The 23,341-nt window shown below is 47.2% G+C and overlaps 3 protein-coding genes across 7 annotated transcripts; 2 read left to right on the forward strand and 1 right to left on the reverse strand.

Annotated features, from left to right (window-relative positions):
- The first annotated feature begins 26 nt into the window (after positions 1-26).
- Positions 27-13,873, forward strand: LOC117146533. Of its 2 annotated transcripts, none has more exons than XM_033312804.1 (7): positions 27-127; positions 3,290-3,521; positions 3,588-3,657; positions 3,726-10,569; positions 10,646-11,815; positions 11,885-12,531; positions 12,626-13,873. In XM_033312804.1, the coding sequence occupies exons 2-7, from the start codon at positions 3,331-3,333 to the stop codon at positions 13,766-13,768; spliced, it is 10,065 nt and encodes a 3,354-aa protein (XP_033168695.1). In that variant the 5' UTR covers positions 27-127; positions 3,290-3,330; the 3' UTR covers positions 13,769-13,873. The 2 variants fall into 2 exon arrangements, with proteins under 2 accessions (XP_033168695.1, XP_033168694.1); XM_033312803.1 differs by lacking the exon at positions 27-127 and adding an exon at positions 3,032-3,193.
- Positions 13,874-14,635: 762 nt separating this feature from the next.
- On the forward strand, positions 14,636-16,441 carry LOC117146536 (5-demethoxyubiquinone hydroxylase, mitochondrial). Its single transcript, XM_033312810.1, has 3 exons — positions 14,636-14,779; positions 15,623-16,119; positions 16,183-16,441. Exons 1-3 carry the CDS (start codon positions 14,776-14,778, stop codon positions 16,339-16,341), a joined length of 660 nt encoding a protein of 219 aa, XP_033168701.1. The 5' UTR covers positions 14,636-14,775; the 3' UTR covers positions 16,342-16,441.
- LOC117146535 (protein shifted) lies at positions 14,834-22,827 on the reverse strand. 4 transcript variants are annotated; one of them, XM_033312809.1, is made up of 8 exons: positions 22,590-22,827; positions 17,945-18,337; positions 17,567-17,824; positions 17,351-17,494; positions 16,457-16,645; positions 15,401-15,496; positions 15,133-15,330; positions 14,834-15,057 (listed from the first exon to the last, which is right to left on the reverse strand). In XM_033312809.1, exons 2-8 carry the CDS (start codon positions 18,324-18,326, stop codon positions 15,014-15,016), a joined length of 1,311 nt encoding a protein of 436 aa, XP_033168700.1. In that variant the 5' UTR covers positions 18,327-18,337; positions 22,590-22,827; the 3' UTR covers positions 14,834-15,013. The 4 variants fall into 4 exon arrangements, with proteins under 4 accessions (XP_033168700.1, XP_033168699.1, XP_033168698.1 ...); XM_033312808.1 differs by having other exon boundaries at positions 16,457-16,657; XM_033312807.1 differs by having other exon boundaries at positions 17,300-17,494.
- Positions 22,828-23,341: the final 514 nt, after the last annotated feature.

Genomic DNA, 23,341 nt, shown 5'->3' on the forward strand with positions numbered 1-23,341 from the left:
CCGTCACTTCGTCGTCAACGTTGGAAGTGTTCGGATCGGCTCGTATTTCGACAACACCTTTGCAGACAAGGCCACATTGCTGAGCATCGCATAAGACTCCAGAGACAACGGAGGAAAGTCATCTAAAGTAAGTACAGTTGAATATAACTAATCAAGTGTTAGTTGTAATAACGGGAAAAGTGCCTCAACGACGAAAACAAACACGAATTGTACAGGCCAGCAAAAAAGTCGTGCTCTTGTTTGCCTTTGTGTTCGTTTGAGTTTGCGACTCATGTGTGCGAGCTTTTGCGACTGTGTTTGTGTGAGTGTGTCTGCATAAGTGTTCCGCAGAACTTACCGTGTGAAGAATCCAACCGCCGTTTATATAAACGTTCTTCCATCACATCACATCATTTCTCGGACGAGAGCGGAAAGGACATTTATAATCAATAATGGCGTATTACAAGCAATACTATGAAAAGTCGATATAAGTTAATCGATTTAATGATAACTTGGCTTGTTAAAATGTTGGTTTAAAGGTTGGTGGAAGGAAACTCTTCTGACCTTATGTAGTACATACGATATTAACCATGACTAGCAGCATGTCCGTTTGTCGTCTGTCCGTATGAACGACCAAAAATCAAGCAATCAAGGTAGTGCGCACTAGCACAGTTAGAAGTTCCGTACGGTTAAGATATCAGCTGTTTAAAACAGCTGTTGGAATAGGCAATCGGTTTAAAATTTTTAAAAAAGGAACAGAAAAGGAAGTTTTTATTAAATAATTGATTATAAGTTCGAAAGGGACTGGTATGTACTATGTGATTGCCCCTGTAATTGAGTGTTGATTTTCGCTTTTCGGTGCCTCGACCAAATTTGTTCGGATTCTCATAGAGGTCTAGTGATCTAGTAAGTCAATGCAAAAAAATAACCTAAATATCTTTTTCCGCTCCGGAGTAACCAACTAAAATCAATTATTGCTTTTAATACTTTCCCATAAAGATCTTCCATGCGAGGTGACTAGTTTTTCGTAAAACATTTAATATTAAACCGATTGGTGAACCGGATTGCCCCATCAATTCCACCGCAATGTATTATCCTATAACCCACACATGACCAACTTTTTCTAAATCGTTGGAGCCCCCCAAGAATGGATAAACTGCAGTGCCTCGCAGCCTTGAATTAAAAACAAGGGAGAATGCGATAGTCGAGTTCCCCGACTATCAAATACCCCTAACTCAGCTAGTGTGAATGCGAACGCGAAATGACATAATTTTTCTGGGATATCGATAGATATTGAATTGATATCGATAGAAATTTACAAGACTTTTTTTGCAAATCGATAGAAATTTACTAGACTAATAAAATTAACGTGGCAGTTTTGTGTGGTTTGTGGGCGTTGGATTGCGCCATGCAACATAGTTCAACAAATTTGCGCTGCGTCTATGTCTTTAGAATCTGTATGCTGAATCTCAACATTTTAGTTTTTATAGTTCCTGAGATCTCGACGTTCATACGGACAGACGGATATGGCCAGATCGACTCGGCTATTGATCCTGATTAAAAATATATATACTTTATATAGTCGGAAACGCTTCCTTCTGTCTAGTATACGAGACAAAGAGAGTTATTTTGACTAAAATATGGATACCTTAGTACATACTTTGTTATTCATAAATAAAATGAAGTCGTATTGCTTGATAAATCCCATCACTATTCGAGTGTTACCATTTGTTGTTGTTGTTGCCTGGGCTGAGTTTTTTGACCTTGTACTCTACCTACTAAGGTCATCTATACTAGCTACAATGAAACCACAAAAGTAAACATGGATATTTTATTACTCAAATGAATTAAAGGAAGGATAAGAACAAAACGCGAACGCATTGCGGACACATTTTCAGATTAAGTACTAGACCTTCCCATGCTCCATTGATTTATATCAATTTATATAAGGATCGCTATTGGCTTATTCTTTCCGTAAGAAGTTTTCAGCACTACTCGATAAGTCGGTAAAGCTCTTCCACATAAAGCACTTCCGTAAAAATAAAGAAGGTTTTCAATGTAGCTCTTCCTAAAGGAACGTTAGATATAGGTGCTTCGACTGGATAATGATCCATTTTCAAAAAGAGCGTTTTTTCACAGACTTGACGCCATTAGCCTTGCCTTGCATTTCAAACAAAATTTATTTAAAGCTTTCTAAAGGTAATTACCGCAGGTCCATCCCCGAAGGTCGTCTATTTCGAAATCTTTTTTATACGGACAGGCAGAAACGCGGACAGACGTACATACTGTAACTCGGCTAGTTATTATTATTCTAACGTATGTACATTGTTTACCAATATTGCAGGTTTATTGTAATATTGCAGGTTAAATATGATAAATGATCAACAATAATAGGGTTGGATGTTTTCAGTTGGGGAATCTATGTTGCTCTTCTAGACTGTCTGTTGTATTCTCGATCAGCGCGAACTGCCACGTTGATTTAGAATTCTTGGCTTCCTTGGGCTTTTAGATATGCGCAAGAGTCGCTGAAAGTTTAAATGTGTGTGTGGTCATCGTTTCGTAGAAAACTAGGGAGACGCTTGCCGTTTATATCTTTATTGTGCTTCCACTTTGTTCTGTGGGAAGTGTGTGGAAGTGGGTATATCTCATGTTTGCTGTTTTATTTACGCCGTCGATCGCAACGCCGTAAGATTGTTTAGTCTGCAAAAACAATAACAACAGCGAAAATATAGATCGTCTTACGCACCAATACAATGACACTTGGGCACTGCCAAGCGCACACAACTGTCTCTTGCGGCGAATTCACTTCGAATGAGTGGGTGCGCGAGTAGTGATGACACTTTAGCATTATCGATAGTCCGTTGGGCGAAATTTGTTAGTTACTTGATTTGTTGTTTGTTTGTTTTAAAACACATTAGGGAATTTAGTAATGGAAGTTGGTTGATTTGTTAACGGGCTGCATCGCAACGTACTATAAAGATATTTTATTTCCCTCTGGAGTTATCGATTGTTATTGAAACCACCCGCCTCGTACTCGGCGCCACAGTTGTTGTTGTCATTCCTTTGACGACGCCGTTTTGTGCTGCCTTCTTTAGAAACGTTAATTAAGGTTTAGAAATGAATAGAAATCTGTTTCTGTTTATACATTGCGTATTCTTATATAAGAAGTCGCGGTTTTGAGGGATATTCATGGCGCACTAGTTGTGTTTATTCGGTGAGTGATTTGAGCTGAAAGTGTGGTAGGAAGTGCAGAGATTGAAACCATGCCGCATAGTTAACCCAAGTAATAATTAACACCAAACACCCGCAGAAGAGTCGGATACAAATCGACAGAACAGGGCCTGCTGCAAAATGGAGGATAGCGAGGACGACGTGGTGGTGGTGAGCTGCGATACCTCAATGCAGGAGCAGGTAAAGGCCAAACTGGTGGAGATCCGTAAGTTTGTGCCCTTTATTCGGCGTGTGCGATTAGACTTCCAGGAGACTATGTCCGAGGTTCAGGGCCATCGTCTGGATGCCCTGGTTAATCTGCTGAATCGCGAGTAAGTCATGGACCAAGGGACCACCACCAAACTCGGTTATCCATCATAGCCACTCCTTCGTTTCAGGGATGTATCGATAAGCACTCTTAACAAGATCGAGATCTTCATTGATAAGCTAAAGACACGATTCAAACCGGTAAGTCAAGTATGCGCCACAGCTATGACCACATTATTCATGTTCTAATCCCAATTTTCGGTCTGTAGAGGATTGAAATTGACACTGGCGAAATCATTGATATCAGTGAAAACACTGAGTATGATTCCATCGCGTCGACTTCCTCCGAGTCAAGCGCACAGCCACCACCCTCAGATAAGGGTGGCCTGTTGAACGGCTCATCTCTTCCCTCAGCGGCTTCCACAAATCCAAAGCCTTTGGATCCGAATGGCAGGATAAATGGTTCACTTAACCCCGCATCAGATGCTACCAAGGACTATCCACCGAAGCCAAAGAAACAAGAATTGGAGCGCAACTCAAAAGCCTCTTGCTCAAATTCAAAAATGAACACTTCTTCCGTTTCTGCCAAGAAGATTTCAGTTTTTCCAGCCACTTCAAAGGCTTTGAACATCCCACAAACTACCAGCGCCAAGGCATCAGATGAGGTGCAGCGGTCCCCAACAGAACCACATACCTCCCCTCAAGCTGTAGTTCAGGATACGAAAACACCAACTATTCCAGAACCAACATCAGCGGCGCTTAAGCATTCCTCACTTCGTGGCAGTCGTGGATTTCTGGCTGTCATGCAGAAGTCCTTAATTGAAGAGAAGAAGAAGCGAGCTAGCGAGCAGAAAACTGATAAAGAAACTAACGGTGTAAAGCAGCTAGAGACTAACTTCTCTCGGCGATCTTATACGACATCGTCACAGTTTACCTGCCGTTCTTCAGAAAATCCGGTAAGAGCAGAAAACCCAGATTTTAAGCGACGGAGCACATCGCTTGTGCAGCATGCTCCTCTGCAGGAGGCATCCCCAGAGCAGTCCAAAAAAGACGTACCCATGTCGTTGTCGGTACAGGGTATACCAGCTTTGGTCAGTGCCAGCACTGCAAGTCCAGCAAATACGCTTGAGGAAGCCCGCAAGAAGTTGGCGGCCTTGCAATATGGAGTAGGAACGGGACCAAGCATACCTCCACTGGCCTCTAACTCAAATGATCCACGCGGCAGAAAAGGAATAAACCAGCCTAAAACTAACATCAATAAAGACAACGACTTGAGCGTGGCACTGCAATCCCCGGCGCCTATTCGGACTCCCTCGCCTATTCCGCCGCCACCGAGTATGAAGACCGGTACGTGGGCCTCATTGTCAAATGTTCCCCTGGGAAAAAGCGCCTTTACAGACCGGAGTGCTCCGCAACACTACTCGGTAGATTCTCAAGCTTTTGGGGATGCTTTGGCACATGAACCCAGGTCCTTCTATGGCATTGATTCCCGAGAACCACGTGACCCTCGTATCTGGAAGAGCAAGACCTCCCAGCAGCAGCAACAGCAGCAGACGCCACAGGCACAAATTCCGCCGTATTCCAGTGACCCGCGTCGTCCTACAAACATCTACAGCGGTTACGAAGAGTTAGCCAATAGAGGGCAAACTAATAGTAAAAATAATAATAATCATAATCATAATCAGAATGTTAACGCCAATGGAAGTGCATACATGTCCAACTGGACTGGAGGTCAATATGGAAACGGTCCAAACCCAAGATCGCCCTTTCCTAGCAATCAGAATGGGAATGAATATACTGGTGGTTTTAATGGATCGCAAAGTTTTAGGGGCGGATTTCGCGGCGGTCACAACAACCGAGGCTTTGGACGACAGACAGACGTGCCACGCACATATGGGGAACACCGCAAAGCCAAGGCCCGTGCTGAGGCGAAGGCCAAGGCTAAGGCTGCGGCGGAGCTAAGCAAATTGGAAACCGAAGTTTTGCGGCAGGGCGAAGCCCAAGGAAAAAGTAAACAGCTTGCCGCCGAACAGAAGAACAAGGCGGAGGGGAGCAAGGCGGAGAAGTCGACGATCGCAGTGACTCAGGTTCCAGAATTGGACACCTCCTACCGCAATGTTAATCTCGGGGCGCTAAGCAAGAAGCTAGACTTTCGAATACCGAAGAAAACCCTCCCAGCGGCAGCAACAATAACCTCAACAAGTCCAGTCAATGGCAATGGGGAGAATCCAAGCTGCCCCTCAAATTCCTCCGCAAGCAAAAGCTGTGATGCCAACCAGGACAAAGATACTTATAAGAATAAAGATAGGTATTTTAATAAGGCTAAGGATAAGGACATGGTAGGTAAGGGCAATGAGATGTCGGAGAACAATCTGGATAAGTCTGAGAAGCTTCAAAAATCGAAGGATAAGAAGGCAAACGACAAGGAGAAGAAGTCCGACAAAAAGGAGAAAAAGAGACTGAACAGGGAGTCTGAAAAGAAAACAAAGGTTGAGAAACCCCTCGAGATTGTGAACTCGAATGGCGTGGCCAGTGAGGAAAGCTCGGAAAATACAGACAATGTGGAAAATGAACCGCCTATTAGCGAGACTAACTCGTCTCCAGTTCCAGAGCTAGCTACCAGCACTCAGGACAGTCAACAGGCCCAGTCAGTGAGCGAGGAGTTGGACATCCTTGCCAAAAATCGTAAAATGTCCGGAACTGGAATAAAGACTCCCATTTCGTCTACCGGAAACGCTGCACCAAAACGACGGGGAGATGATGAAGTTCAAAAGTTGGAAAATCCGACTAAAAAGAACTGCGCAACGCGGGAGCCAAAGCCTGCCAATGAAAAATCTGAGGATGATACCATCAACAAAATTAAATCCACCATGAAAGTAACTGAAGACGCTGACGTCGAGATAGAGGTTACTGAGGAAAGACAGAGTGCTGAGGAGGAGGTGGGTACTGAGCAGAAAGAGAGTACTGGGAAGAAAGAGAGTACTGGGGAGAAAGAAGGGACTGAGCAGAAAGAGAGTATTGGTGAGAAGGATAAGCCGCCAAAGATTTCCAAGATAAAAATTGTCCTTAGTCCCATTGCCCGTACACTAGTGGTTCGTCCTGATGATGGCTTGAAGAACAATCAAGAAAAGATCTTGGAAAACAAGGCAACTGATGAGGACGATGACGAGGAGGTCCCCGGGCCCCCAGTTCAATTCCTACGCCGAATTATGCAGCGGCGCAACTCCTTGGCTCCTACGTATATAAAGCCAATGGTGGACAAGGATAAAATTCCTTCTTCTAGTTTTACCTACGAGGACCTGCCGGAGAAGAAACGCGGAAATCAGATCGCCCGAAACCTGGCCATCATGTTCGAGAAAACTAGTGACAACTGCAGCGTGTCCACGCAAAACATTATTAATGGAAAACGTCGCACTCGTGGATGTGAGACCTCTTTTAACGAGACCAAATTGAGCCGAAACATCTTTGGCTTGGGCCAGATAAACAGGTCGCGGCCAAAGGCCAGCGAGGGTAAAGCTACCAAGGCAAAGATTCATGCACCTGCAAAAGATTCAACACGTGCTGATGAAGATCCTATTCCCACTCCAAATCTTAAGCGGAAAAGGCAATCCATTCAGAAGGAAACACAGGATGTGGAGATGAAGCCTAAGAAGGCTCGCTTGGAAACACAGGAGATGCATGAGGTCAGTGTCAAACCTGATAAACAGCAGGTAGAGAACAAAGTGGAAGTCACCCAAATGGAGGAGGAAGAAATGTCCTCAGAGCCACTCCCCGTTCCTGAGGCTATAGCGACACAAAAGCCTCGCGCGAAACCGCGAAAGAAGCGCAACGAGCTGGACAAGCTAAACGACGACATTGCGCAAATGTACTACTCGGAGGAAGTGCTGCGGGCCACCAGTCGCAGGGCTTGTACCCGGCGATCGCGCACATCCTCGCGCGCGCGCACTTCCTCGCATTCCCGGACGTCCTCGCATTCCCGGACGTCCTCTGTATCGCGAACCGATAGCATCTCCACCGTATCGGATATTAGTTCCATATTCGTCAGAAACACGGCGCGAAGGGGCAAAGGCATCAGATCATCCGAAAGTGGCATCAACCGTGCCACGTTTAATGCATCCTTGGTTGCAAGAAAACCAAAATTGTGCCGTGTTAGGATAAAGCGATGTGCTGCATTGATGGAGATGATAAAGGACCAGGAAAATGAGGAACAAGAGAAGAAGAAACAGGAGAAGAAGGAACAGGAGAAAAAGGAACAGGAGAAGAAGGAACAGGAGAAGAAGGAACAGGAGAAGAAGGAACAGGAGAAGAAGGAACATGAGAAGAAGGAACAGGAGAAGAAGGAACAGAAGTTGAATGAACAGAAGTTGAATGAACAAAAGATGAAGGAACAGAAGACGAAGGAAGTGGATGTGCAAACAACAAAGCCATTAAAGAGTAAGCCGAAAAGAAAGAAAAAAGCTATTCTTAACATAAATCCCGAATGGCACTCCCTTTCGAAGGCTGTCATCATGTGTGTCGTCTGCTCGAAGTTTGTTCGCAGGAGCCCACTCTGTCACTATATGATTTGCCATAAGGAGCACTATGCCGCACGATTGCCACCCGATGTGCTTAAAGAGCTGCGGGCCGGGCGTGGAAATCGACCGGATTACTGGGTTTCACAACGCGGCATCCACACATTGCACTTCACTTGCCCGTTCTGCCAGAAGCCACTGCTGCTCTGCCAAAAAGGCCTGATCGAGCACTTGACCGCCCATATGGGCGAGTCTCGTCACTACTGCTCCAACTGTAATCTGCCGCAGAACCGCCTCAGTAGGCTGCTGGTCCACACCGCATCCTGTGGGCCGGGTGCGAAGCCTCTAAGTAGCAAAGCCGTCTGCCTACCGATGATTGTTCAGGTGTGCCACATCTGCCAGTTTATGCAGTACAGCAAGGAAAATATGGACCGGCATCTTACTGTTCAGCATGGCCTAACGATGGAGGAACTGCAAAGTGTCGAGCGCGAGGAGTTGGTGCTCTGCGACACAATGGACGTACCATCTGCAGATTCGAATAAGGATGGCAGCGCCGTTGGGTATGGAATTAAAAAAAACAAACCGAAGTCAAAAGCAAGTGCAGCACTTTCGGGAGTTCAAAGCACAATCAAAAAAAAGAAACAGCAAAAAAACACAAACAGTCGCTTCATGAAAATGGTAAAAAAATCCGTAAGTCTATTGAAGCGCGAAAAAGAAGAGCAGGATGACCAGAACATGACCCAGGCTGACGAAGAGCCGGAAGTGCCGCAGCTACAGCCGCCTCCGCCAGAAATTGAGCCCGTGTTGGTGGTCAATGAGTGTCTAATGAGCTCTGAAATGGACACGGACTTGGAAGAAGTCTTGGATCAGTCCGTTCAACATAGGAGCTTAATGGTAGACGAAAAGCCTGTGACGCTACTCAGTGAGGCCACAGAACAGCTGGAGCCTACTCTCCCAGCCCTCGAGCCTACCGTTCCATCTGCACAAGGTGAAGGTGAACAGCTAGAAGTGGAGGCAGTAGTGGATTCCCTTCAGTCACACACTGCCCAGACGGCTACTTCTATGTTAGCGGAAGTCAGTCTAGCCGAGTTGGCTGGGGACGTACTTGATGGTATTGGCAGCGATACGTCCGACTATGAGATGGATGATGATTCAGAGCAAGTGGATACAACTAACAAAAACGGCTACCGTGATGATGACGATGATGCGCTTACCGACGAGTGGGTGGATCTGGAAACTGCCAATCGCAACTCTAAATCCGGCAAGAGCATTTTCAGAGTGTTCAATCGCTTCTGCTCGCGCCTAAACAAATTTCCCAGATCCAGCAGAGCTGTGCTCTCCTCGAATGGGAGTCAAGACAGCGATAGCAACGCCAACAGCGACGGCGACAACGATGATCCTGATCCCAGCGAGCTAATGCCAACAATGCAACCATTGGAGCCGGAGCCGGGGAATTCATCCACATCTACAGGTGCTAAGTCGCTATCCAAACGGGTGGAGAATGTGGCCTTTCAAAAGTCCTCTTCAGGCGAGGATCAAAATTGCTTGGCAGCATCCTATTACTGCGTGCAGCCGGGTTGCACCTTCCTCTTTTCCGATGAGCTGGAAGGCCTCGAGAATCACTTTGCATTAGAACACCCTCTTGTTCGATGGAGCGGCAAATGTGGCATGTGCCATCAGAAACTCACGGCAACGGAAACGAATCTCACAATTTCCGAAGAGTTGCGCCACATGAGGGACGTGCACATAAAGGACATATCCACCCTGCCTCCTACTCAGCCATCTGCGGTTGATAGCCCAGCCGTTATTGAATCCTGCCAGAATCAGCGTGAATCAGAAACTGATCCCGTTCCTGGGCTTCCCAAACTGCGTGTTCGACGCTTCACTGGCGATCGCCTTGTTGTGGATTCGCCAGCGGAAAAGAGCCAACCGGTAGCAATAGTTGTCAGTGATGATGATAATCAGCGAAATGGGATGCTAAGGGATTTGCTGGTGGCGGATCCACGGCCACCCAATCAGCAGTTTGACCTTCAAGCCGCCGGACTGGGCGAGTTCCTTTGCGCCAAGCCCGATTCACCGTCAACGGAACCGGCCAAGCAGACGCCCGTAATAGTTGGCTATCCGAGTGGCTTGGGCTTGAAAATCAGCCAGGTCTTCAGCAGAACTCAGATTTCGGCTGACTCACTGCTATCGCCAGTCGTAAACGATCCCCTGCCAGAGGAGTCGCCTGCTCCTGCCGCCGTTGAAGAGAATCGTAATCGATTCAAGTGCATGGCCACCAACTGCAATTTCGTTGCTCACAAGCTCATGTTCATGCGGGAGCACATAAAGTTTCACAGCTACAGTTTCAGCAGCACCGGTCACCTGAACTGCGCGTACTGCTCCCATGTGGCAATCGATGTGGACGACTACTTGCGCCATGGAGTGATCATTCACGACCTGGCACCACGCTCCGAACTGGAGAGTTCAACTGGACCACCATCTGTTAGCCAGAAAATCCGGGATATGCTCAGCCAGCGGGAAAGTGGCCGTGTTCCTGCGAAAACTCAAGTCACTCTGTCTGATGTGATCCTGGGTCTTTTAGAGTGCACCGGATACAGCGGTGAGTGAACTAGACTAATGCTAATGTCTTTCAAATTACTTAGGCTTTATCTTTATTCCTTGCATCCCACCACCAGAGGATAAACTGTACGCCTGTCCCCAAAAGGGCTGCATCGTGCGGCTGACGAATGAGCAGTTTGTAAACCATTTGCGCTACCACATCCGTAGCACTAATCAGGGCAGCGAATTGGTGAAATGCAAGTTTTGCACCAAGTCGATGCTTCCGCCGGCACTCCGTACGCATCTGCAGCAGTACCACGCCCGGCACAGCATCTTCTGCGGCATTTGCTTGGCCACATCGGTCAACCAGCGCATAATGATATATCACATGCGCACGGTGCACTCAAAGGCCTACTGCCGGCCTAACGCGCAGTTGCAGTTTGTGCGACTGCCCGTGAAGCCCGACGCGAGTAAGAAGAGCGTAGAAACCGAGTTCTTCGTGGCCGTCGTGGAAAAGCCATTTGGCAACCTCCAGATGCAGAATTTCCAACGCAAGCTGTTCGATGAAATGGACCGTCGGCGTTCGGGCACAAAGACGTACTTCCGCAGCTCCGAGGTGCATATCCTGCCATCACAGCCAACATTTCAGCGACCGATTTACTGTACGGAGTGCCCCTTCTCAACCACGTCAAGGGTTAACATGCAGATCCACCTCTATGAGCACAAGGAGGAGACCCTTCGGGAAGCCTTCAAATTAGCGGACTTGATAGCAGTTGCAGGAGCAACCTCTTCGGTACCAATCGTTCCGACGAGTGTGGTGGAGGCCCCGCCGAAGCCAGTCAAAGATTCGGAAGGACCATCTACTTCCCGACAAAGTGGTGCTGCAGCGACGGAGCAGCCGGATCAGCCGGAACCAGTAGTTCCTGGAACCCACAAGCCCACGAAGCCACCGTTAAGCTATGTGCCCCCGGACAAACGCTACCGCTGTGGCTTCCTCCGATGTGGCGAGCTGTATTTCTCGGAATCGGCGATGCGCAAACACATGGTGACTAGCCACAAATACTCAGAGGTGGTAAGGTGCCCGCACTGCAAGAACTGCCAGGGTCAGTTCGGCATAGATAAGTACTTTGACCATCTTGCAATGCATAAGCGGTACATCTTCCAATGCGGCGCTTGCTCACGTCACAATAGCAGGCGTTTCATCGAGCGGCACATCCAGGAACGTCACAGTACAAGAAATGTGGACATGATCGTACACCGCCACAATGACAGCAACAAGACGACCGAAGCCCGCTGGCTGAAGGCGCGTAAGTTTTGAATTTTACTGACCTTCATCTGAAAAAGCCCACTCAAGTGTTATTATCCCTACTCTTTAGCTAAACTGGCGCGTCAGGCTCTAATGGAGTACACGTGTAACCTGTGCCTCAAGTACTTTCCAACGACCGTGCAGATCATGGCCCATGCGGCGTCCGTTCACAAACGCAACTACCAGTACCACTGTCCGTACTGCGAATTTGGTGGGAACCTCGCCACCGCGCTCATTGAACACATCCTTCGCGAGCACCCGGAAAGGGACGTGCAGCCTGTGCAAATCTACCAGCGCATCGTGTGTAAGAACAAGCAGACGCTAGGCTTCTACTGCACCACCTGTCACGAGGTGGCCAGCAGCTTCCAGAAGATCGCTACGCACTGCGAAAGGGAGCATAAGTCGAGCAAACCGGTGCAATGTCCCCACTGCATTTTTGGGCATTCGACCGAACGCCAGGTCGCCTTACACATACACGAGATGCATCCCCATGAACTCGGACTGGCAGTGGTGCAGTTCGAACGCGTGCTTAACGAAATCCCGAACAGCGTAAGCTGGGAGATGGGTACCCCAATCGAAGTGGAGCCTGAGAAGGAGATCCTGAACAGTGAGGAGGGTGTATTCCGGCCGCTAAACCAGAGGCGGATTGTAACGGAAGTGGTGGACCTGCTGGATTCAGAGGACGAGACGGACGAGCTCGGCGAAAATGATGACGCGGTAAGTGAAGTGTGGTTGATGCAGGCCCAATTTCGGAGTTCAAATTTCCTGTTCCAATTTTTTTTTCCTTATGCTCATTATTATTCCGCTACAGAAAATCGTGGAGTTCGCATGCACACACTGCGGCGGGACAAACAGCAACTTGCCGGACCTACGCTCCCAGCACTGGACTCGCGAACATCCGGACCAGCCCTTCTATTTCCGCGTGCAGCCGCTGCTGCTCTGCTCCGAGTGCAAGAGATTTAAGGGCAACGCAAAGGTACTGCGCGAGCACCTGCTTGCCATACACTCTGTCCGGAACATAGTGGCTGCGGACATTCTTCAACCGTTTGAGTGCGCCTACTGCGACTACCGCTATAAAAACAGGCAGGATCTTGCGAAACACATCAGTGAGATAGGTCACCTGCCCAATGACCTGAAGCACGTAACAGATGATGAAATTGATGCCCTGATGCTGCTCAGTGCCAGTGGAAGTGGTGGGGCTGTTAACGAATACTACCAGTGCGGGTTGTGCAGTGTGGTTATGCCAACGAAGGAGACTATTGGCCAGCACGGCCAAGTGGAGCACTGCAAGCCTGGCGAGCGTTTCTGCTTCCGGCAGCTAGTGTCGCCAGTGATATACCATTGTTCCTTCTGCATGTTCAACTCAACCGATGAGCTGACCACGCTGCGCCATATGCTGGACCACTACAGCCGCTTCCAGGTTTGCCATTTCTGCACACGCTCCCAGCCGGGTGGTTTCGATGAGTACATCCAGCACTGCTATACTTACCACCGGGAAGATATCAAAAGCTTCCGGAACGTACACACGTTTAGCGATCTGAAGAAGTACCTCAGTCAGGTGCATTACCAATTCCAGAACGGGTTGATTATCACAAAAAGCAGCCTTCGCTATACACGTTACAAATCCGACAAATGTATGCTTGCGCTAGATGCGGAGCTAATGGCCAAGGTAGAGCGACCGCCCATTCCGCGTCTGCATATCAGACTCAAGTCGACTGGCGTTCAGATGCAGAGCAGCCAGGGGGTTGAAGTGGAGGAACCTGTGTCGTTGGTGCGGATCACAAAGCGGCGAAAAACGCTTAATCCTGGCGAACTGCTCCGCTTATTCCGCCAGGAGAATAAGGTACAGCCACAGCCACCGGCTTCTTCAACATTGTCGGGGACGTCTATTCAACCTGTTCGCCGCAACAGTCTCGTTGTTCGCCCTGCAACCAACAACTTGGATCAACACTAACACCACAACATTATTATTATTATTTTTTTTTTTATGTCTACTGGACCCCAATATTGCATATTTCGTACTAGTTTCAAACTATTAAAGCATTTTTTTTAAACATAATTATGAGATCATGTTTACTACATTTGTAAGATATTTGTAAGATAAGACTAACTGATTTTGGCTTAATTTAATTAAATTATTGTGTTAACTGAAGTAGTAGCTATCAATTTATGTATTCTGATGTAATGTAGCAGGGAATAATGATGGACATGAACTAACTCTGATGCCAACGCCGTCTCAAAGCTCAAAGAAGCAGGGTTCGGAAAAATTGAATTTTTGAAATTTGAAAGCTGGAATCTTTGCCCATGTTGGCCCACCAATTAGTTTTTTTTTTTTGCCCACCTCCAGTTTTTGGGATATGATTTTTCGAAAATCAAAAAGTTTACTTATTTCAAAATGCTTTTTAAATCGCAATAACATCGTTTGCCCATCCTATAGAATTTTATAAAAATGTATACTTTAAAAAATCTAAGGCATTCAAGTTAATCTCGGTCTACTCAGAGAATATAGCGTTTGGCCATCTCTTAAAACTAAATATTAGCAAAAAAAAAAAAACGTTTGCCCAAACATTATTAGTTGTTATCGTTTGTCCGCCCTGCACAGCTGATTGCGTGACTAACGCCTATCGTCGGCTGATCGGCCAGGGCTGCAAATTCGTAGTGCTTTTGATCTAAGCTAAATCATAGAGTTCGGAGGTTCCATGGAGTTGCTGCTATCATTAAAATAATATGAAAATAAAAAATAAATAAATGAACAGTTTGAGTCAATAGTCAATGGCGTGACTCACGGCCGTGGTGCGATACAGGTGGCAGGCACGTGAGGATTGCCCATCCCTGGATTGGATTGCGCAAAAATAAACAGAACGCAAATTGTTTTTGTGCTCGGCAATTCGGCGAATTGCACTTTACCTAATTATTTATTTATTAAACACAATACATCTCGTGGAGAGCTGCAAATTACCAATGAGTAAGTACACTGCACTTAGTGGCCCTCGAAATCTTCGCTAGATCACGACGCATCAACTCTTAGATTTTGTTTTTATTTAAAAATTTTATGTTAAATTACAAAAAAAATGTATCACAATTAGAATTATTTTCGTTTCTTCCTTTTGTCGCTGTTGCTGTTGTTCTTGTCGTGCTTGTTTAGTAGAAAAGTGAAAAGTTGAATGAATATTACATTTGATCGTGTGCGCCGGTAGCCCTAGAACTTGGAGTCATCGTTTCGGTGGACATGACGTCGCTTGCCTGAAAACGATCGGATTAGCGAATTTATAGCCACATCTTGATCCCCGGACATTCCAGGTTCAACGCTGCACTTACGACCGTTGCAGTGGCGTCCATAGAATCCCGGATGGCACTTGCAGTGCTTGTGGGAGACGCAGGTGCCGTTGCGACACTTGCAGATGGAGCGCTGTTTGCGCCCGATCTCGCAGTGATCGCCTCGTAGTCCGTGAGCGCAGCGGCACAGGTTGTTCCCGATGCACCGGCCCTCGTTCTTGCAGGGGATCACACATTTGGCTGTGAGGAAAATGGGAGGGCAAAGGTTCAGTGTATCGCCTCGACTAGAGTTGGGCCATTTGCTACTCACAGTACTCGCAACGCAGGCCGTAGTAACCCTTGGAGCACTGGCACTTGTCCTTTTGTATACACTTGCCGCCATTCAAGCACTTGTCCTTGCAAATACCTGTTGATTACAAAGGGATACTATTAGTTGCGCGCCAGACACATTTCATTCTTATATAATGGCCAGTTATTTTGCCCCAAGTGTGCTTAATCATCGCTTATCGTAATACCCTCCTCTCCTACGCAGATGGAATGCTGAGAAGAGGTCTTAGCCGGCCCGAGCCACGCCTGCTCTCCATGCGCTGGCTAAGCTCAGCAACTGGAGGAGGACCAGCAGGCACGACCGAAGGAGGCAGCTCTGAAGCCACCCCGCTGCGTCCACGTCCAAATGCGCTTACAGATGAGATTATACGCGTCGATCATGCCGGCGAATTGGGAGCAGATCGCATTTACGCCGGGCAAATGGCCATTCTGGGCCACGGACCGCTGGGCAAGACCATCGGTCACATGTGGGAGCAGGAGAAGGAGCATCGTAAACAGTTTGAGCAGCTCATTCAGCAGCACCGCGTGCGTCCAACGATCATGACGCCGATTTGGAACGTGGCCGGATTTGTGCTGGGCGCCGGAACCGCCCTCATGGGCGAAAAGGCAGCCATGGCCTGCACGGTGGCAGTGGAAACGGTTATCGTAGAACACTACAATGACCAGTTGCGTCAGATAATGGAGGCCCCGAACCCGGACAAGGTAAGTACCATTTGCGACTCCCCCAAGCAACGGACGAACAAACAACGTTTTATGATTTTGCAGGAGCTGTTGGCCACCATCACCAAGTTCCGGGACGAGGAGCAGGAGCACCACGACACGGGCATTGATCACGGTGCCGAGCAAGCGCCCTTTTACCAGGCCATGACCGAGGTAATCAAGTTCGGATGCAAGACGGCCATTGCCATTTCGAAGAAGATCTAGGCTGGGACAGTTGGGCCCCCTGTATATAGCAAAACCAAATGATCTGTTCCGCTAAGCTAACCGTGTTAAGCATTAAAGATAGAGCTAAATGTCCATAACAGTCGCGTCTACTCACCACCTTCGCACTGCGTGCCCTGGTAGCCCTCCGGACAGGTGCAGACCGACGGCGCCGTGCAGTTACCGCCGTTGAGGCACTGCGGAAAACAGAAGGCCGTCTCGCAGTATTGGCCCGTGTAGCCCACGTTGCACTTGCAGATATGGTGCTCGTTGCAGTAGCCGTTCTTGCCGCACTTCAAGCTGCATTCTGGATCGGGAGCTTAAGTTTTTTTAGTTTAGTTCAATCGTTCGCAGGTCACGAGGCATAAACACTCATTTTAACACTCAGTCACATTTGGACTCACACTAAACGGAGCACATCGGAAGCACAAAGAGGGGCAGGTTGGAGTGGACAGTGGATACATAGATCATTGACAGATAGATACAAAAGCGGTTGGCGTGGGAGCAGAGGGTAGATCGTATCGAATTATTTCAGTTTGGGGGCTATCAATCCATAATTTACTATCGACGAATTTTGAACCAATTTGAAGAATTTTCGAATTCAAGAATGAATGCAATTAAATTTGCTGTTGCATATAACATATCTCATAAAGACTATAAATCCATGTGACTAGAATAAATGATAATATCTATTAGGTAGTTACTTTCGCCAGATTCTCTTTGATAGCCCGAGTAACTTAGTGCTGTGGAAAGAGTGAAGAGCTGGGTGAAGAGGAATCGTGAAAAGCGACTACGTGGGGGAATGGAATCGAATGGAATGGAATCGTGCGGGCGGGGATGGCATGCTAGGATGGCACATGGATGGCTGATGGGAGGAGTGTGCACAACATGTATGTATAATGCTAATTTACAATTACTATCGACTAGATAAAAGCATTGCTTGATATTTCATATACACTACCTTGCAAAGTTGTTAGTGAAGTAGGGTTGGAAGCGTCTATATCATACACACCTCTGTGGGCGCATTCCTTTTTGAAGTTGAGGCGAATGGGTGTGCCCGAGAGGGGCTTGTTGTGGCGCGTCTGGATCTTGAGGCCGACGTTGAAGGACGCGGTGCCGGAGCTGTTGCCGGTGCAGGGCAGGAATATGCTAAAATCTGGCTTGCGATGAGGCTCGTTGCCGCACACTGACAATCTTCGCCGCTGCCGCAGCAGCCCGTTCTACTTACTCTTCTGCTCCTGCGGAATGCGTCCGCTCTTGCGAATGGACAGAGTCGGCGCCTTCAAGATGCTTTCGTCCATGGTCTGCAGGCGGTCAAAGTCGTAGAAGTACTTGCGGCGCCCCGACTTCCATGTGAAGTTAACGTAGTTGACCTCCGATGGGATAACCAGAAAGTTGTACAGCGTCGTGTCCCTCAGATCGTTGGTCACCCGGCTGTTGTGAATGGCGTACAGGCGCTCCGAGTAGCCCTGTGGAAAGTAGAGCGCTGTGGAAGCGGAGAAATGGGTCAATGTCCATGTACGTCCAGGTACAATACACTAACTTTATTTCAATGCCGTATCCATATTTTCTGAAGACAAGGATATAGGCTTTAGTGACCACCAACCTGTAAGCATTTTGAGCTGCTGCTCGTTGATCCACAACGAGATGCCGCTCTCCTCGTTGCGATTGTGCCGGCTTCCACCGCCTCCTCCCGTTCCGCCGCCGCCGCTGCCTCCACCTCCCTGATGTTTCTTTCGTTGGCCCCGACGCGGCTGGTGGTCATGGCCAACGATGCTGGTGTCCTGATCTGCGATGTTGTCCAGGCCATCGCTGGTGTTGCCGTGGCCCTCCTCTGAGCTGGATGAGTCCGCTCTTCTGTTATTGTTATTGTTATTCCGATTGTGGTGTTGCTGGCGACACTCGAGCTGGCCGATGCAGAGGAGCGTGTGCACGATCAGCACCAGATATAACCACTTGACCAGGCAGCCGATGCCCTGATGTGTCATAGTTTCCCCAGCTGGCAAAGCAAACCGAAACGGAGATTGAAATTAAAAGTAAACGTTGCCAGTGAGTGCATTATGGCCTGGCCAGACCACCCCCACCACGCAACCAATCCCCGCCAGATATTCGATATCTGATTGCTTATTGCCGATCACTGATTGCCAATCCCACACCCATGCAGTTTGTTTATCTTTTGCCATATTGGCAGACCCGCGATCTATTTGCGATTCGGTTTCGCTGCTCTGGACGCGGGCATTATCTAGTCGCTGGAGGGGATTGGGAATAGTCTGTGTGCTAGCACTTTAGATTTCCAGGAATAGTGCATATACATATGTATATGTATATATGTGATTGAATCGCTTAAACTTTTTTCGCTGTCAAACTACATATTTTGACTCAACAGTCACAAGTGAGTTATAAAACATAGCCGAAGAGCGAAGCTGCCAACCAGAAACTGAAGTGTCCCCATTCCGGTGCATGCCCTGCCCTCGGCGAAACCCCCTCCTTCAACTCCAGCTCCTTCAGCTTGGCCCGATTGAAGTGCCAAAGGGCAGTCTCTCGAAATGATGCAGAAGTGAAGGAAGAGCAGGTACAAAGTCGTTAGCACTTTGCCCGGTGTGAAGTTACCCAAGTCAACGAGGGCCAACTCCAGCCAGCCGGCCAGCCAGCCTTGTTACACGGCAGACCGGACAGCCAGAAGCCAGACGTTTAACACGGCCAACAAGTGAGCGGACAAAAGAGATCCAGTGATGCCACTTTGACCTTTTTTCTTTTCTTCTTCAGGGATATACATATGTTATGGATTCACCTGAGTAAAGAATTCGCGTTTCCTCAAAGCCTAGCTTTAAAGTGGCTTTATCTGAGAGCAGATTGGCTTTCCGCTAAAATAGGGGCTTTTTTGGCTCTGAAGAAATCACTGAGAAAACTCACAGCACCACTGGCGGCTGGACAAGCGATCGATCGAGCATTGTCTGTCCATGTCCGTCCAGTCCATCACGTATGAATGGGTTGATTCGAGATCCGGGGACAGGGCAAACGACGATGATGGGCAAGAAAACAAGTTAAGCTGTCTTAATAAGATCAAACATGGCGATTATGAGGAATTACTTGGAGATAATGACATCGGGCAGCGCGACTCTCAGAGATTGTGCTCTGGGATCGGGCAGCAACGCCGAAATCCAACTCCAAGCTCATCTGCAAAACGGCCCCTGGGAAATGAATTCGTTAAGTGAGCTAATTGCTCTTGTGGATGCCCAGCGTACAGGCATGAATATATCCGATGTGTATATCCGATTCGTAATTGAAATCGTAGGCGGAAGTAATGCATGGAGCTGGCAAATTACAACGCAATATGAATATGTATATGTACATATGTAGAGCATAAACAGGAACGTCATATGGCCATCACAGATTGGAAGTGGAATTGGAATTGGAATTGGATTCGAAATCGGGATCGTGTGGGGATCTCGGGATCGGGACCGGGCCAGACCTCGATTTCCTATAAATACGATGTTCACGCTTTGTTTTGAAATTATTTTTATTTCGTGCTAATTAATGGTCGGTCGGCCGATAAGGAAGCACATGATGGCGATAGCCGGCACCGGCGCATAGATAGTCCCACTCATGGTCAATCTAAGTCCGAATCGGAATTGGAATTTCCAGCTAAGGCGCATTCGCAGCGCCGGCTGAGGAAAGCTTAGTCAGCGTGCAATTAATAGGGAGATATTCATAAAGGTGTATGTACATGTATGTATATCCACATAAGCATTAACTTAACCCCTTTGCACCATTACGCTGAGCAGTTAGTAAGCACTCAACTACTTTCCCTTCGAGTGTTGTGAGAGGATCAGGTGCAGTGCAGTGTGTGCAAGTGTGGATATCAAACTCCATATCAGGTCGATGGAATGAGGATGAAGATGGCCATGCATTGTTAGTGCTGTCGTCAACGATATAATTGCTTCAGCTGGAGGAAAAGGGACAGATTAACATTTTAGCGTGAAAGAAGAGAGACGAGGAGATGGCGGCGACGGAGGAGGTGGAGTGGCAGTAGCAATCAAAGTAGGAACGGCAGCAGCAACAACAACAATTTGTTAGCTCTTTACGATTATTGCCTTTCTCACACCTTATTACCAAGAAAATAAAGAAGCAGCATCCACAGGGGCAACAACAAATACTCGACGATGAGACGTGAAAATAAAAAAAGAACCCAAACACACACACAAGGTACGACAAAAGGCAACAACGAGAACAAGAAGCTGCCCCTTGGAGTGGAGTGGACTCGACTGGACTGGAGTGGACTGGGGTCGAGTGGAGTGGGATGGAACTGAGACTGGAAAGGGAAGTGGGGGCGGAGGAGAGCCACTGGAAATCGCACACTGACAGCAAGCCATTCATGGTGTGCTGCAGGTGCAAGCGAGAGGCAAGTAGTTCATAAACAATCCCAACGTAAAAAATGACATACACCGAAAAAAGAAACCCAAGCGATTCCAAATTGCCCATGCAGTTATCCAAAACAAATGTCTCGAAACCGAGACATTACACAATATTTATGTATGTATATCCAGATCAGACATAGGATCAAGTGCTTAGAAAATAGCCAAACATATCATCTGTTTCTCCCTGTGTAGTATAGAGAGTACAAGCAATTTGTTGACTCGAAAAGACAAAGTCATCGGCTAAAAGGATTTCGAATGAAAGAGCAAGCCAAATGAGCAAGAATGAACGAGTGAGGAGAGTTACAACTTTCCCGGCTACCGATTTAAATGATGTCCAGTAACAACAACAACAACAGCAACAAGTGGCACTTGCAGATCTGTTTGCTTAATGAAACAACAGCGACACACTCACACTCGCACACACAAAGTAACACCAAGCGACTGTGTGAAACACCAACAAAAACACCTTGGGTAAATAATGCAGACAGGACGGCCACAATCGACTTGCTAAATACCTATCAAGTTATGGAAGTTTGCCAATTGGAAGCATATTGCTCCTTGAGCATTGATGTGAAAGTATCTGTAGGAACAAATGTATCTGCAAGATATTAAAGTATCTATAAGATACGAAAGTATCTGTTGGATTTTAGTGCATCAGCCTAAGGTTATTTTGCCTTATTTATAAAATTATTATTTTCCCCGTGTAGGTCATAGCTGTGACAGCTGACCTAGAGGGTGTTGGCCTATTCGTGATGCTCTAGACTGGCGCAGCCCATTAATCCTGGCTGCTACTCCTACCGATGATAACGATCACCAATTGAGTGGCAAAAGGGAGTGGGAGGAGGAGGAGTAGAAGCAGAAGGAGGGGAGCCAGACAACAGGCGGATAAAAACGCCTGTCTCCAAGTGGACTCAAGTGCCGCAGGAGGTGGAGGTGGATGAGGAGAGGGAGTTGAAGTTCGGGTTGGAGGACTCGGAGCTGGAGAGGGGGCAGCGCAGCGAGACACGCAGGCTGCCGGACAACCGGCAGCATGAGCATCAGGACAAGCAGATGAAGCAGCAAAGTCAGAAACAGAAGCAGAAGCTACTTGAGAGCCACAGAATTTCGATTCCGATGAGGCGATCGTGTGTCTATATGTATGAATGCTGGAGAGTCAGGCATTCCACTCCACTCCACTCCACTGCAGTCCACTCCATTACCAGTTCGCAGATCGCCGCATCCAGCATACAGCTCCAAGGAGCTGGCAATCAAATGGCCAACGTTGGACAATGACTTTCACGCCTTTCGAGCGCGCCAAAACGAACATGTCAAGTACAGCCGACCAGCGGGCATCCCAGATACCCTACCGCGGTAGCTTTGCAGTTATTAGTTTTGCGAACAATTTTCGAATAATCTTGGCACTATCAGTTTAGTTTTGGGATTGCCCAAATTATCATTTCCTTCAAGAGTCCGCCTTCGAAAAAGTTATGTTTGCTAATTTAGCTTATCTGTTTTTGTTCTGTGCACTTCCCACAAGAATGCTGCCCGTTTTCAATTGCACTTAAGCCTTCAATCTGCACATCAACACTCTCGATCTTTCGATCAATCGAGCAAGGTGATTGATTGAAAGGCCAGGGGAGATATTCGTTTTATTTTGAACGGAAGACCATCGCCCCATTGATATGGGAATAAAATATGCAAGTGCTTTCGCAGTTTAGCGGTTTGGTTAGTTCTTATCACAAAATTGCGCTAGTGCGAGATTAACTCTGCACGCCTGGCAATATTTTCACAACAATCACATCAACTTAGGATCACAGGTTAGTTTTCAATTTCAAATTTGCACACTTTACGTACTCGTTGGCTGTCGCCGGCTTGAAAAAACAAAAACAAACAGTCGTTCCGTTGACAAAACACAAGAGGGCAAAAACAAATAGAGCTTGGTTTTTTGGTCCTTTATGTTCCCGATTTACATGAGCCTTCAACTTTGCACGTATTTCGTTGGCTCGAAAGCTTCAACAAACGCGAAAAGAGTCGGTTTTTGACACTTGAAAATCCCGCTAAGTTTCGAGGTGCGACCGTCGCAGTGCAGCTCCTGAGCTCATCTGAACAGTCCAACGAAAACCGGCGAACGTTTCGATCGCATCGCAGTGATGCCCGCTCCTCGGTCGGATCGCTCTGCTAAAAAGAGGGGAAGAACACTTGACGCTTAATTGCCAAATTCCCCTTAAATTCACATCGAATGTTAAATATTAATGAATAGTCTGTCATAAAATTAGGCGCGTATAATTATCTTAGAAAATTGTTGGTAGAAAGTACGTACTTCCCAATGCATTCATTGAACTCTACAAACCAGTTGGCCATAGTTTAATAATACAAAAGTGTTCCGAGTATTGGTATTTGGTGAGGACATCGCATCTAATGGCGCTTTGTGTTGCAGAGAAAAATAGCCAAATTGGCATCACTGCTGCGGTTGCTTCTCTCGAACCTTCAAACAATTCTCTCAAACCGCTTCAAGCCGCAACCTCGCTCTTAAAAGCATTAAATTATTTAAATTTAGTAACTGCTTCTTCAAAGGCCAATTGTTAATCGTTGACAAAATGGGTTAA

The sequence above is a fragment of the Drosophila mauritiana genome, chromosome X, assembly GCF_004382145.1.
Source record: "Drosophila mauritiana strain mau12 chromosome X, ASM438214v1, whole genome shotgun sequence".
Taxonomy (NCBI): domain Eukaryota; kingdom Metazoa; phylum Arthropoda; class Insecta; order Diptera; family Drosophilidae; genus Drosophila; species Drosophila mauritiana.